Genomic DNA, 13,656 nt, shown 5'->3' on the forward strand with positions numbered 1-13,656 from the left:
TTGGCCAACCATTGAGTATAAAAAACTTCCTTGATAGCCCCAGCCTGTTTGAGCTTGGCAACTTCGCTTCTAACCGCCTTGGCGTGTTCCTTCGATGGTCGCCAAGGAGGTTGCCTCCTGGGCACAACAGCGGGGTTCACATTGAGTCGATGACAAATGAAATTCGGGTCCACCCCAGGGGCTTCATACAGGTTCCATGAGAAAACGTCCACATTGGCTCGGAGGAATTCCAGCAACCTCGCCTTCTCTTGCAAAGGCAATTTAGCCCCAACTTGGAAGAATTTTTCCGGATCGCCAGCAACAACTACTTTCTCCAGATCTTCGCACTCTACCCCATCGGCTGGTACGTCCAAGCCTGATACTAAGGACTTTAATTGCTATAACTCGTTGTCGGCCGTAGCCGAGGTTTCTGCCTCTAGCCGATGCTGTATAGCCGCTACTAGGCACTGCCGAGCAGCCGCCTGACTCCCTACTATTTCCAACACTTGGTCTCCGGATGGGTACTTCACCTTTTGATGCAGAGTAGACGAGACCGCTTTAAGAGTGTGAAGCCAAGGCCTGCCCATAATAGCCGTGTACGGAGAAAAAACATCTACGACAATAAAGTCCACCTCCACCACATCCGTACCTGCTTGCACAGGCAGCCTGATCAGTCCTTTGGGAGTGACCATCATTCCCTCAAAACTTACTAAAGGAGAGTTGTAGGTTGTTAAGTCCTCTGGCTTCAAACCTAGCCCCTTGTACAAGTCTGGATACATTACATCCACAGCGCTACCCTGATCAACCATCACTCTTCTGACATCGTACTCGCCAATCCTCAACGTTACCACCAAAGTATCCTCATGGGGTTGTATGATCCCAACCATATCCTCATCCGAAAAGCCTAGAATCAGGGGGACACGCACCTTGGCCCTCTTCAATGCTTGGGAATAATCCTCGGCCGGGGATCGGGACACCGACAATACTCTGGAGGGGCATGATCCAGTCCTTCCCAGGGCCGCAAAGATAACGTTAATCGTACCCAGGGGGAGTCTTGATGAAGCGTCCCTGCGCACCTCTGAACCTGCTTGGCTCGCCCTTCCACTGGAGTGATGCAAGAGTTGTTTTAATTTCCTTTCACGGACCAACTATTCCAAGTGGTCCCATAAATTCCTGCAGTTATCCGTCGTGTGCCCATGATCCTGATGATAATGGCAGTACAAGCTCGGGTTGTGTTTCCTAGGCTCTCCCGCCATTTTGTTTGGCCATTTGAAGAATGGCTTGTTCTTTATCTTCTCCAAAACCTGCTGCACTGGCTCTCGAAATATTGCATTAACAACCTGGGCGTCCGCCGAACCTGACTGCCCAACAAAATCCCTCCGTGGTCGGCTGTTATTATAACAGTCCGACCTGAAATCCCTCATCTCCTGGGGGATTATCTTGGCCTTTCCTTTTCCCTGAAGTTGATCTTCCTCTACCCTTCTGTACTTATCTATTTTGTCCATCAGTTGGCGCATACTGGTGACAGGTTTACCCGTCAGGGATTTCCTCAAATCGTGATCAGTTGGGAGACCAGTTTTGAAAGTGGTTATAGCCACAGCATCGTTCTTTCCCTTTATCTCATTAAACATTTCCCAGTACCTATCCGAATAATTCTTGAAAGTCTCGCCCTCTCGCATAGACAAAGTCAGCAGAGATCCCAAAGGCCGGGGAGTCCTGCTGCACATAATAAAGCGAGCACCAAAAACCCGAGTCAGTGTTTTGAAAGATCCAACAGAATTGGCCCTTAGGCCGTTGAACCACCTCATCGCCGTCGGACCCAAACTTGATGGAAAAACTTTGCACATCAAAGCCTCGTCCCTGGAGTAGATAGCCATCTTCTGGCTGAAATAGCTTACATGTTCCACCGGATCTGAATGGCCATCATACAGAGAGAACGTAGGCTGATGGAATCGCCGAGGATGAATCGCATCGTCTATGTTTCTCGTAAAGGGCGACTTGGAAATTTGACTCAAGGTTTTGTTCATGGAATCGTTTCCCAAGCCCCTGCTAGGAGTACTCCTACGCTTACGTCGACGGTGGTGCTCCTCTTCATTGGAGAAAGTTTCGCTTGGCGGAGTTCTCGATCTCCGCCTATAACTAGCTCCATTCGACTCCTCAGATGATGATTCGGAGCAAGGTGGGGAGCGCTCCCGCCGTGCATGGCGCAACTCCCTCTTCAAATCTGCAATTTCACGTTGTAGATTCCCATCATGCTTCGCGTGGGAGACGTGACTCTTCCCACGAGAGTGGCTCATAGTGGTATGAGTTGTACGTACACTCCCCTCATGGCCTTCTCTCTGTTCGGGACTCCTTCGAGGATCACCATGCTAGGAACCCCTTGACTCTGCCTGGTGCAGGTTGGCATCCTCCTGATGCGGTCCTGCCGCGTGGTGATGTGGACCCACTTCCTCCATCAGAAACGTTGCATCGGAAGTCCTTTAAGTTAACACAAGCTCTTCCCACAGACGACGCCAATTGTAAGGACTCGATTTGTAACGACCCAAAACGATACTGGGTTCGCACGTAAATAGGCCCAAACAATATAATTTGTAGAGCGTGGGTGTTGAGAACTAGGTTAACTTTTGTGTAATGAAAAGATTCACTCTCACGTATATTGGAGGCTCAGAGCTGATACAACGATCGTTTTGTTTTGGTAATCGATACAGTTCTTTTACTTTTTTACGTTCTTCTTCTTTAGTCTATGCTTTTTTTTTTCTTTTTTTTTTGGTTCCGATCTCTTTCTTGCATGTTCTTCTTTCAGTTTATATACCACCTTCTATGTTCCATCCTCACCACACACGTGTAGGTTGGGTTCGAGGGATTTCTTTTTGTCCCATCTAGCACCTCCTGGAACTTCCTATGGGCAGCTGTAAGGCTATCTCCTTACTGTTCAGGTATCACCTCCACATTAATGCGGTCAGGGAGTTGGTTGAGAGGTAATTAATGCGGAGGTAGCTGTAATTATAGATATTTGTTTGTCTTTTCTTTCTTACCCTTGGTTTGTTATCTCATCTTCAGTGGTGACATAACTCCGAGGTCCGGTTGTAACAAGACTGCGTCCTGATCATCCTCGGACGCATACTGCCGAGGAGTATAGTGTCCTCGGTCGAATACGGAACTCTACTTTCGTGATGTTGACTACCACCCCCCTTCGGTACTTGCCTTATGACCTGACTTGACCTCCTCGGACGGATATGCATCCTTGGATGGGCCACAGGCCCAACGGTCCTGACCTTAATGGGCCTGTTGATTGGTAGGCCCCCACAAATAGGTATAACACAAAAATTGCTGCTATGTTTCCGATCTAGAATTAAAAGAAATAAACTAAATTAGGGTTAATTTTTTGTGTTCTTTAAAATTAAAAATGGTCCAACTTTATATGGATTTTTAATATAAATATGACCTTATATTATGGAACATATCCTCTCAGACTTCTCCTTTATTTCACTAGGGATAGAGAGAGAGTCAATTTCTCAGTTAATGTTTACTTTTTGGATTTAACAATACAAAAAGTATTACGTTATTATAAATTTTAAATGATATAATACTTTATATGCCTTTGGACTTATAATATTTATTATAAATCATACAATAGATCCATTTTAAATGAAAATAAACATACTCGGTAGGTTTGGTGCCAATCGACCCTTGCCGGCACCGTACCCGGATGTGTCATAGACCATGTATCCAATTATTTTAGAAGTCCACTATATTGTGCTTGACATGATAATCTATTAAAAAATAAAATAGAAACATCATTTGATCTTCCACATGATTAAGACCTCATGATGTGAAGATGTGTAAAAACTTAAAAAGAAGATCTTCTCCAAAAGATATAGTCCTTCTCCATTTAAATTATTTTGATATTGCGCATCCTTAGCAAAAATCTTCAAGCTTTTCACGCAACTTCTTAGGTAAAAATCAGAAAATGAAGTGAATGTAGATATAATAAACATTTCAGCTAACCATTTTCAACATATCTGTCTATCTATGGAGATCTCTCATTCCCTTGTTCAATAGTTTTATCCTAGCCAAGTCAACTAGATATGCTTTTAACTTGGCTTGGTCAATTGGGTGATTTTAAAATTGGAACAAATACATGTTATTTGTCGTATCAAAATACAAGAGCATCTCTATAAGCAGTTCATTAACAAATAGACTGTTTAGTGGACCCCAAAAAAGGAAAAAAAAGAAAAAAAAATACTGTTGCAGCGTGAAGAAATAATCCAAGTATTGTATCTAAATTATATGGTTTTATATGTATGATAGAATATAAATATCATTTTCAAACTTTACAAATGGGTTCACTAGAATATGTTGAACCAGGTATAATAACACACTAATTTGAGTCAGTCATATAATTGGTTTTTGCTAAATGGCGTGAGAATGTACGAAACTACTTGAGCTGCAATGGGATACCAAATCACGTTGAATGCATTGCAATCTGACAAACTTGGATCAAATATATATTTATTTATTTGGAAAAGTTGGATAAAATATATTTATGATTCTCTTTATTCATGAAATCATTAAAATGTGATACAACTACAAGTCTAAGAATTCTTTTTTTAATCGAGAGATGTGTCCCCAAATAATTCCCCAACTCCCCCAGTATTGTTTAGTGGTTTAGTAGAATTTGAAACTCAAGCCAACATTTTCTTAAACATCATCATGAACTCAAATATGAAAGCCACTCAGCCAACTCCTTAAGACTAAGAAAGATACAAATGACTCTAATAGAGCCATTTACTAGTATCACAGTTATAAATTGTTCAAAAGGAAGAATGGGATAATGGATTCTATTCTTACCCTTATAATTGTTTCAAATCAGTACGTAAATCTCAACCAACTAAGCCGAGAAATCTTTGGCTAAGTGAAGAGGATTTCTAGAACCTCTAACAACTAGGCTACTAATTAGAATAGGTAATCAATGAGTTCCCTTGTTAAGCTACATTAGCCAGCAAAATACGAAAAGTAAGCAAGAGGACCAATCTATCATCCATTAAAAAATATCAAGCGTTGGATCATGGAAGTCAATGTTTATTGCTCAATATTTATGATTATGTAAACCCCGAAAGATGCATTAAGGCATTACCATTAAATTTGTTAAGCTAAAATCTTAGCCGTTATACCTTACTTATACCACCCAACAAGAAGTCCTATATATAGGGGTGACCCTTGCCTCGTGCAAGTTTCGTAAAAATAATAATAGAATGTGGTGGCCATTACACTATTCACAACCTTGCATGAAGTTGATAGTTATTAACAAAGCTATGCTATAGCTCATCCTACATCTTAAAGGGTACTTATCTCTTAAATCATCCATAAATTGTGCATTCAAACCAATCAAGAGGTCAATTATTGTCACTTAAATTTTCTTAGGGGTCTCTCTAATTCTACCATTTTAATAAATGAAAAAAAACCTACCATTAATTGTATTTTTAACACCCGAAAGTCATTTCAATTCTCAATCTTTTACTCAACTATATAAGCACGTATCTAGACAACGAAATAAGTATTAGAATTAACATTGTAATTAATATTTGACGAGTCTGACCATCCAATAAAAGAAATAAATTTTGTAGTGTATCTTATATTTCATATAAAGGAAATATTAAAAAATTAGTTATATTACACAATTCTCTCAGTTTTGGTCTAGAGTCTAGACCAAAATTAGTTTTCAATTAAGACTCCAAACAAAATTATTTCAATTGCTCCTTCAATGAGTCATTATGAAAAAATAAAAATAAAATAAATTCAAATAAATTGTACTCAAAACTTGTGTGGATGTAAAAAAGATTTGTCAGTTGAACACCAAACAATATTTTAATTCATGAAACGATTAAATCTTCATTAAATATGTGTTTATCTGTTAACCTTTTGTAAGATGTTCAATAAGCTTTTCCAATACCAAAATACCATATATATGACTCACGTACATGAGTGGAGCAAAGCTACTCCTCTAAATCAAATATATATTAACATATCCATCTTTTGATAATATTCTTTTTATAGACAAAGATCCTCAGTTCAAACAAATTTTATAGATAACTTTTTTAAGTACTAAAATACCATCTTTGATTCACATGAAGGGATTTTTTTTTTATAATAAATATTTACTAAAAATTTAAATTGCCATATTTTTTTTTTATAAAGAAAATGGTAAAAATATTTTAAATAAACTTAAACAAAGGCTTTTCAATTCATTATCAGATCTTTACTCAACACCACCTTTCACTACCACCACAAACAAATTATATATGTTAGAACAATAACAACACAAGAGGGTACCAACTAGCAGGTCCTCTTAACATGTGAAACCAACATTACCAGATGGAATCAAAAAAAATTGTATTAATTAGAAAACGAAATTGAATGAGATTGATGCAATTGAAACTAAACAAAACCAAAATTGTAAAGCAGCTAAGCCAAGCCAAGCCACACGCCTAGCTAGTAGAGGAGAAAAGCAAGTCGCACGGCGGTCTCGTATTATCTTTGGTTGACATGGACAGATCCAAAAGTGACGTTAGAAGCTGGCCTCGGAAGTCAAGTGAGAAACGGATTAGGTAATAGGGTATTCAGTATTCTTCTTCTTCTTCTAAACTCTGGGTCCCACTTTACCCCACCTTTCCACCGTCCGATTTCAAATCACACAAACAACACAGATTTGAGATTAAGAGCCGTGCCGTCAACTGCGTTGACCTCTCACGACGCTCCACCCCCACGTGGACTCCCTCATATCCTCTCATTCCTACGCAGAGTCGTGCTCATGCTATAAAATTTTTCACAACTTTTTATTACAATTATAACGTTATAGAGTTTGATTGGTAAAGAGTTTGATTGGTAAAGGAAAAATATAAATTCATATGTAAATGATGGTTAATCACTCAAAGTCGGTCACGTCAGCGTTGTAGCAAAAAAAAATTGTAGAATAATTTGTATTATTATAACTGCTCTCCGTTATCCTCTAACGTTGTTTCTCTCGCACCGCCTAACTTCACGCGCTGTTTCTCATTCGCTTCTTTCACTGCCCGCCACGTGTACCCTATTACCTTAAATCTTACGTCTCCCCCTTCCCGCGAAAAAAACGGCTGCTACAAGATCCTATTATTTTTAGACCCCCACAAAATAATAATAATAATAATACTAATTAAAAACTTATTGTATATACAGTATTTTTTTTTTTTTTTTCACATCAAAATATACATATATAATACCATACTTTCGTTGAAAACGCTACACAACTACTCTTTCTTTTTCTTTCTCTTTCTTTCTCTCTCTCTATAATAAGTCTCTTCTCTTCTCTTCTCTTCTCTTCCTAGTCATGGAAAATCAAAACCGCCGTGAATTCACATTCTTAGGCTCTGGTGGTGGTGGCGGTGGCGGCAACAACAACGACTTTCTCCGCGGTGGCCCCCATACCAAGCCGATGATGATCAAAGAAGTGGATTTCTTTTCCAATAGTACTAGTGAGAGTGCTAGAAACAATAACAACAAGCCACATGATCATGATGAGACTGCAGTCAAGGATATTGGATCATCGACTCATCAAGTATCCGATCCTGCAGGTGTCAACGTAAGGTTTTGAATATATTTTTATCAAAAAACAGTACTGATTCCTTGTATATGTTCGTTGCGTTTTTGTTCAACCTTGTGAGTGTCGTATAAAAAGGTTTCATGTTTTGTAGCCATATATATAGGATTCATAATAATATATGTAACAGAATTTATATCATGTAGTTTTTACCGATGAGATTGACTATTATATGGTTTTTTCAGACGGGATTAAATCTGCATACTCCAAGTTCTGGGATGTTAAAATCAGCATATGATCAAGAAAAATCCAATATTGAGGTAAATTTTTTTTTTTAAATTAAAAAAAAAAAAAAAAAACTTTTTTGGAAGCTGGGTATTGGATGTATATGATGATAATTAGGTTTAAGGATTGATATATATATATATTTATATTTTGGGGTTGGTTTTATAAACTTGTTAAAATTAATATGGCTGTCCAGCTGATTAGGCTTCGAGGGGAGTTGGATAAACTACACGATGAAAATGGGAAATTAAGAGGCATGTTGGATCAGATCACCAAAAATTACAGCGAATTGCAAGGTCAGCTGCTCATGGCAATGCAAAAACAGGTTCAAGAATATCATCAAGGACAGGTGACAATAATCCTCATCATTCCAAGATCACACAGATTAATTATATAGAAATTAACTTCTTATTCATGAAAGGTTTCCATTATCCATTACACTCTTACCAGTTTCTTTAACTTTGGGATTAATGCTCGGTTAGGTAGTTTTTTTTTTTTTTTTTTAAAGAAAACCTTAGTTAAAGAAATGGGGTAACGTGCTTCCCTTAAATTGGAAAGTGTGCTTCCTTGATCCGTTATATGACCTTTTCATCAATATCTTACTTGCTTGCTTTAAAGTAATAATGTTCAAACTTCATTTTTACTACTGTTTTTGTCAAAGATACCTGGACTAGACACGTTCATCTATAAAAGAAAGTAAACAAAAGGGTTGGAATATACTTTTCATACAACTCGTATCAATTTCAATTTCGATCAACCATGTTATATCAGATGCATGGTTATTTTTATGAGTATGCTTAATTATGTTCAACTTTAATTGCGCACGTGCACAACTTACAACTCACCAAAAAAAAAAAAAAAAAAAGAGACCAATCATTAATCCCTAGAGAGAACATCCAATTAATTTTTGGCTTTGGTGAACGGTTTATATTATCAACATCTAGTAATTTGCTTTGCGGCCAGTGATGTATCATTTCGTGCATGAAATTTATGCATCTCTTACCAGTAGAGTTATGTATAAAACACTTACACATTTTCAGGTACTATATTAGGATTGTATATACCTTGTGCTTTTACTTTATAGAATGAGGTTAATGATCAAATACTGTTGCTTTAATTTGAACAGAAGGTTGAGCCGAATGGTATGTCAAGTCAAACGATTTCTGCCCAACAAATTATGGACCCACGACCCTTAACTGCATTAGATGTCAATGATCCTTCGGTTTCTGATGATAATAAGACACAAGAGCTATCAGTTTCTTTATCAAACACAATGGAAGTGATGTCTAAGGAACGTGATCGGCATATGACAAAATTCCCTAGGAAGCAGACTTGTACTGAGGATGGTCTTGATCAGTCTTCTCAGAGTTGGGGATCTCCTAAAAGTCCCAAGTTGGATGAAGCCAAAGGTGAAGAACAAGCTCCTGAAGTTCCATTTAGGAAAGCCAGGGTGTCTGTACGGGCCAGATCAGATGCTCCTCTGGTAAGAATCTGAAGCTCGATTATAGTTTTTACAAGCAATGTTAAAAATATTATAAATCGAGTACGATTAACTAATGCTTTTAAAATATTTTTTAATGAACTATTTTTTAAAAAAATTTATCCCACTTTTAAGGAACTGTAAAAAAAAAAAAAAAAAAAAAAAAAAAAAAATCAATTAGTCTCTTATTTTTCATAAAAATTTTCTAAAGACATTTGTTAAATTAATAGCCTTAAAATATTCGTTAACTTTTACCTTATAAATTTTATTATAGATTTTACAAATTGATATATCGATTTTTAAATACAACACAAAGTAAACTAATAAGCTGTCTATTACCTTATTGATGTAATATTAATACATTATCTATCATGTTATTTTGTAAATTTTATACATAAAATTGATTATCTATTTTTCTAGTCCTATTTTTTTTTAACTATAAGTAGGATAGTATTTATTGCACATATATTTGTACAGGGTACACACATCCTTACACACACTTTATTTCACTTTAAAATTGTGTGTATACTAACGTGTGTGTAACAACTAAAAACTCTTATCCTATGGAATAATTGGACTTTGGTTGTGCGTTCAGATTAGTGATGGATGTCAGTGGAGGAAATATGGTCAAAAGATGGCCAAGGGTAATCCTTGTCCACGTGCCTACTATCGCTGCACTATGGCCGCTGGATGCCCAGTTCGTAAACAGGTACCATAATTAAACATGAAAATGATGTTAATTTGCAATGTTTGTTATGATTCATTGTCGTTTATCATAGATATTGATGGCGATTGTAACGACTCAGTCAATGAAATTCAATTCTTATCAAGTAGTGATTAACAAGTTCACAAACCACCAAAAATGAAATATATATAGCAATGTGAAAATCGTGTAGTTGCAAATACTGTAGTGCAATTTTGTACTACTTGTTGGCCCTTTTAATTAATTAAAGGGCATGTTCTTGAACAGGTGCAAAGATGTGCGGAGGACAAGACCATTTTAACTACAACATATGAAGGTAATCACAACCATCCTCTTCCTCCAGCAGCTACAGCAATGGCTAATACAACATCAGCAGCAGCAGCAATGTTGCTTTCAGGCTCAACCACAAGCAAGGAGACTCTTACAAGTTCTGGCTTTTTCCCATCATCTATGCCCTATGTGTCAACCATGGCAACCCTATCAGCCTCGGCACCATTTCCCACTATCACACTAGATTTGACACAAAGCCCCAGCTGCAACCCCATGCAATTATTGCATCGTATCCCATCTCCCTCAGCTACATTCCCTTTGCCATTGCATGGGGTTCCACCACAGCTACTAGGGCACCCTATGTACTTCCCTCCTAAGCTCCCATCACCACAAGCGTTAGGCCAACGTCACAGTCAAACTTCTATGGTTGAGACTGTTACTGCAGCCATTGCTTCTGACCCAAACTTCACTGCAGCACTAGCTGCAGCCATCTCAACGATTATGAGAGCACCTAGGAGCAATGATGGAAGCACAAACCCCACTAATGGAGTACCAGCTGGATTTCCTGGTTCCCCACAGCTTCCTCAATCTTGCACTACATTTTCCACCAACTGATTAACCTGGGCTTTGAGAATTAAGAGATGTTTATAGCAAGCCACTAGTTATTGCTGTACACGAAGATGAGATCATTTGGGGTGCGCTTTGATTTGTTTCCAGCTTTTTGGCTTCAAGGCATACACAGAAACACCACTGATTCGGATCACTACGTCTTCGATGGACGGTTTGGGTACTTGGCTTTGAGATAATCTTAAACATATCTAAGCCAATATTAGAAATGGAAATACAAGAAAAGAAAACCCATCTACTATACTTTTTTATATAGAATCCTCAATTTATTATATTGTTGATACTACTTTGTTATCAGTGCAGTAGTAAATATTACGATCTTGTCATCTGTTACTTTTTTTTTTTTTTTTTTTTTGTTGAGAAAGTTGTCATCTGTTACTTAATGTGGTTAGATTTGGGAAAGCTTAGAGTGGGGTGTACGAGATGAGTTTGTCATATGCTTGAGACGAGAAAAATACCTTGTAAATAAATTAAATTTGATAAGAGAAACATAAATTAATATAAATTATAATGAAGAGTGATGTTTTTCAACTTGCCCTTTGTTTCTTTGAGTTTTACTCTTGATTCTTACGACACCTTGCATGCTATATTTGAAACAGATCTTTTATAATTACAATTGTTGTCACAACTTGCTAAGTAGTTAACAAATACTTTTATATGAACTGATTATTTTTTCTTCACTATTCACAAATGATTATATTAAAGTTACGAAAAAATTGTGGCACAAGATACGTGTCCATAAATTTTCTCTATTTGAAATAATGATGCTTGCACGGATAACTATCCAGGCACATGAATCCTCTTTGTTGTATACTTTTCCATTAAAATATTCACTTTAAAAAAAAAAACTGAGTGAAGATTTGATGTTGTATGTGTAAGCATACGAGGATGATCACACCATAATTTATATGTTAACGATAAAAGAAATTAGTAAAATTTTAAAAGTTTTCTTTTTATATTATTACTAGTTACTAACTCATATAATGCATGTAGGGGCCTTTTTTGTGTATTGTGCGTTGGGCTGGGCTGCCTCCTGCGGTAATGGGCCCAAATGTTTCTGAGTAAGGGAGTTGAGACCGGTCCAACTGTAACTCAATTTGGGCCGGCTTGTGCACAAACTATGCTTTGTCTATCAGGAGTATGCTTACGGCAAGCAGAACTGTTTCAGATGAGTTACGGCAAACAGATATAATAATAATAACAAAACAGAGTACTCTGACTATTTAATGAAAAATGGCCAAGTAATCCCTACTTATAAAACATAATTACAGTCGTAACAATGTCATTTACAAAGAAAGTAAAGGAGAAAGAAAGTAATATGAACTAATCAAGAATGGGCATAAAGTCAAGTTTAAGTTTGGTCCGCAGAAGCAAAACCAAAGATGGGAGAACGCCTCCTCACAATGCAAATAATCTCTCAGGAAAAGATCTTGCTGTGGGGATTAATAGCTTTGAGGGAGTCGGACCTTAGTGGTTAATGCCCAAAAGGAATCCTTGTTATGTTTTGGAAGAGAGCAGGATTTGAAGGGGGAGAGAGGGAAATCGACCTACTGGTGCATGCCCATTGTATTATCTTTCTTTTTTCCTCTGTTTTCTCTCTTATCTTTTTCTTTTTTTTCTCTTGTTTTCTTTTATTCTGTTTTCTTTTTACTCCGCAACACCCTCTGTTTTTTCGATCATTTTTCAGGGCATGGCAAGGGTCCTTTTATAGTGCCTGTCATGACCAGTTTTTTACCACTTTGCCCCTTAACCGTTTTTGTCTGGTCTGGGCGTACTTGCTGACCACCAAAGGGTTATTCTGTGTGCCACTCACCCTTGCCAGACAAAGGCAGGTTTGTTTCATTCGTCAGTCCACCGTAGCACTCTTACCTGTCACGGCATAAATGCTTTCTCTCTCTTTCTCTCAAGGCATGCACCTAATGGTTCCCCCCTCAACCTTGCTTCTTTTGGATGGTCTGTCATCCCAGCAGGACGTACCTTCCAAAAAGGGTTGGACATGAGCCACAAAATAGGTCTTTTTCCCTCTCCCCACCACCAAACCATACCCCTTTACCTCTTACCTTTGGCCCATGACCACACCACATCCCATATTGGCTAGGTACAGGCTGGTAATGCCTGGCCTTGCGCGAGCTTTCCTTTCAGATATGTCCAAAAATCTGCCTGCTGCTCATGCATTTGCCCTGATCTGGAGGCTCGCCGTCCGTATTTTTTGACCTCTTATGGGGGCTTTTCTTTGTTTTCTCACCCCATTCAAGAGCTGGACTTTTTCTGATGATGGGTCTTACATTTCTTTGGCCCACTCCTTGGTTTTCTTTATTTCTTGCAATGTTGTACTGTTATTCCTGCCGTAATAATTTAATCCTGCTGGGCCTCTTTTGGGCCAGCCGTTTATTCCTTCTCTCAGTGGCTTGACATAGCCACTGTTTTACTTTTATTTATGGGCTACTATGTCCCTTTGAGCTTTCCTTTGGGCATCTACGGCCCGTTTGCTTTCTTTGGGCTTCCTCGGCCCATTTGCTAATTCCACACTCTCATAGGCTTTTTACTAACTTCATTGGGCTTCCCTGACCCAATAACTTTATTCTCATCCTTGGGGGTTTATGGGTCTGCCATAAACCCTTTACTTTCTTAGTTTACATTACACTGGGCCTACGGTGGCCCTTTCTTGCTTTTCTACCTCATACACTATGTTGAGGGCCATTTGTGGAAGCCTAGCAGACAGAAAAGCCCAATAAT

At 38.1% G+C, this 13,656-nt stretch overlaps 2 protein-coding genes across 2 annotated transcripts; one reads left to right on the plus strand and one right to left on the minus strand.

Annotated features, from left to right (window-relative positions):
• Positions 1-377: 377 nt before the first annotated feature.
• On the minus strand, positions 378-2,276 carry LOC126708098 (uncharacterized). Its single transcript, XM_050407919.1, has 2 exons — positions 1,284-2,276; positions 378-1,127 (listed from the first exon to the last, which is right to left on the minus strand). The coding sequence occupies exons 1-2, from the start codon at positions 2,274-2,276 to the stop codon at positions 378-380; spliced, it is 1,743 nt and encodes a 580-aa protein (XP_050263876.1).
• A 4,982-nt stretch (positions 2,277-7,258) lies between these two features.
• LOC126709034 (probable WRKY transcription factor 47) lies at positions 7,259-11,453 on the plus strand. The gene is made up of 6 exons (XM_050409101.1): positions 7,259-7,597; positions 7,801-7,875; positions 8,037-8,189; positions 8,967-9,323; positions 9,916-10,029; positions 10,291-11,453. The coding sequence occupies exons 1-6, from the start codon at positions 7,346-7,348 to the stop codon at positions 10,906-10,908; spliced, it is 1,569 nt and encodes a 522-aa protein (XP_050265058.1). The 5' UTR covers positions 7,259-7,345; the 3' UTR covers positions 10,909-11,453.
• The last annotated feature ends 2,203 nt before the right edge of the window (positions 11,454-13,656 follow it).

This window comes from Quercus robur, chromosome 12, assembly GCF_932294415.1.
Source record: "Quercus robur chromosome 12, dhQueRobu3.1, whole genome shotgun sequence".
Lineage (NCBI taxonomy): Eukaryota > Viridiplantae > Streptophyta > Magnoliopsida > Fagales > Fagaceae > Quercus > Quercus robur.

Bases quoted from the DNA above. Each gene is read 5' to 3' on its own strand.
- LOC126708098 (XM_050407919.1), bottom strand. From the start codon at position 2,276: ATGAGCCACTCTCGTGGGAAGAGTCACGTCTCCCACGCGAAGCATGAT. The intron at 1,128-1,283 runs GTTTTGGAGAAG...CACTTGGAATAG, and splicing joins TTCGAGAGCCAGTGCAGCAG to TTGGTCCGTGAAAGGAAATT.
- LOC126709034 (XM_050409101.1), top strand. From the start codon at position 7,346: ATGGAAAATCAAAACCGCCGTGAATTCACATTCTTAGGCTCTGGTGGT. The intron at 7,598-7,800 runs GTAAGGTTTTGA...TGGTTTTTTCAG, and splicing joins CCGATCCTGCAGGTGTCAAC to ACGGGATTAAATCTGCATAC. The intron at 9,324-9,915 runs GTAAGAATCTGA...TTGTGCGTTCAG, and splicing joins CCAGATCAGATGCTCCTCTG to ATTAGTGATGGATGTCAGTG.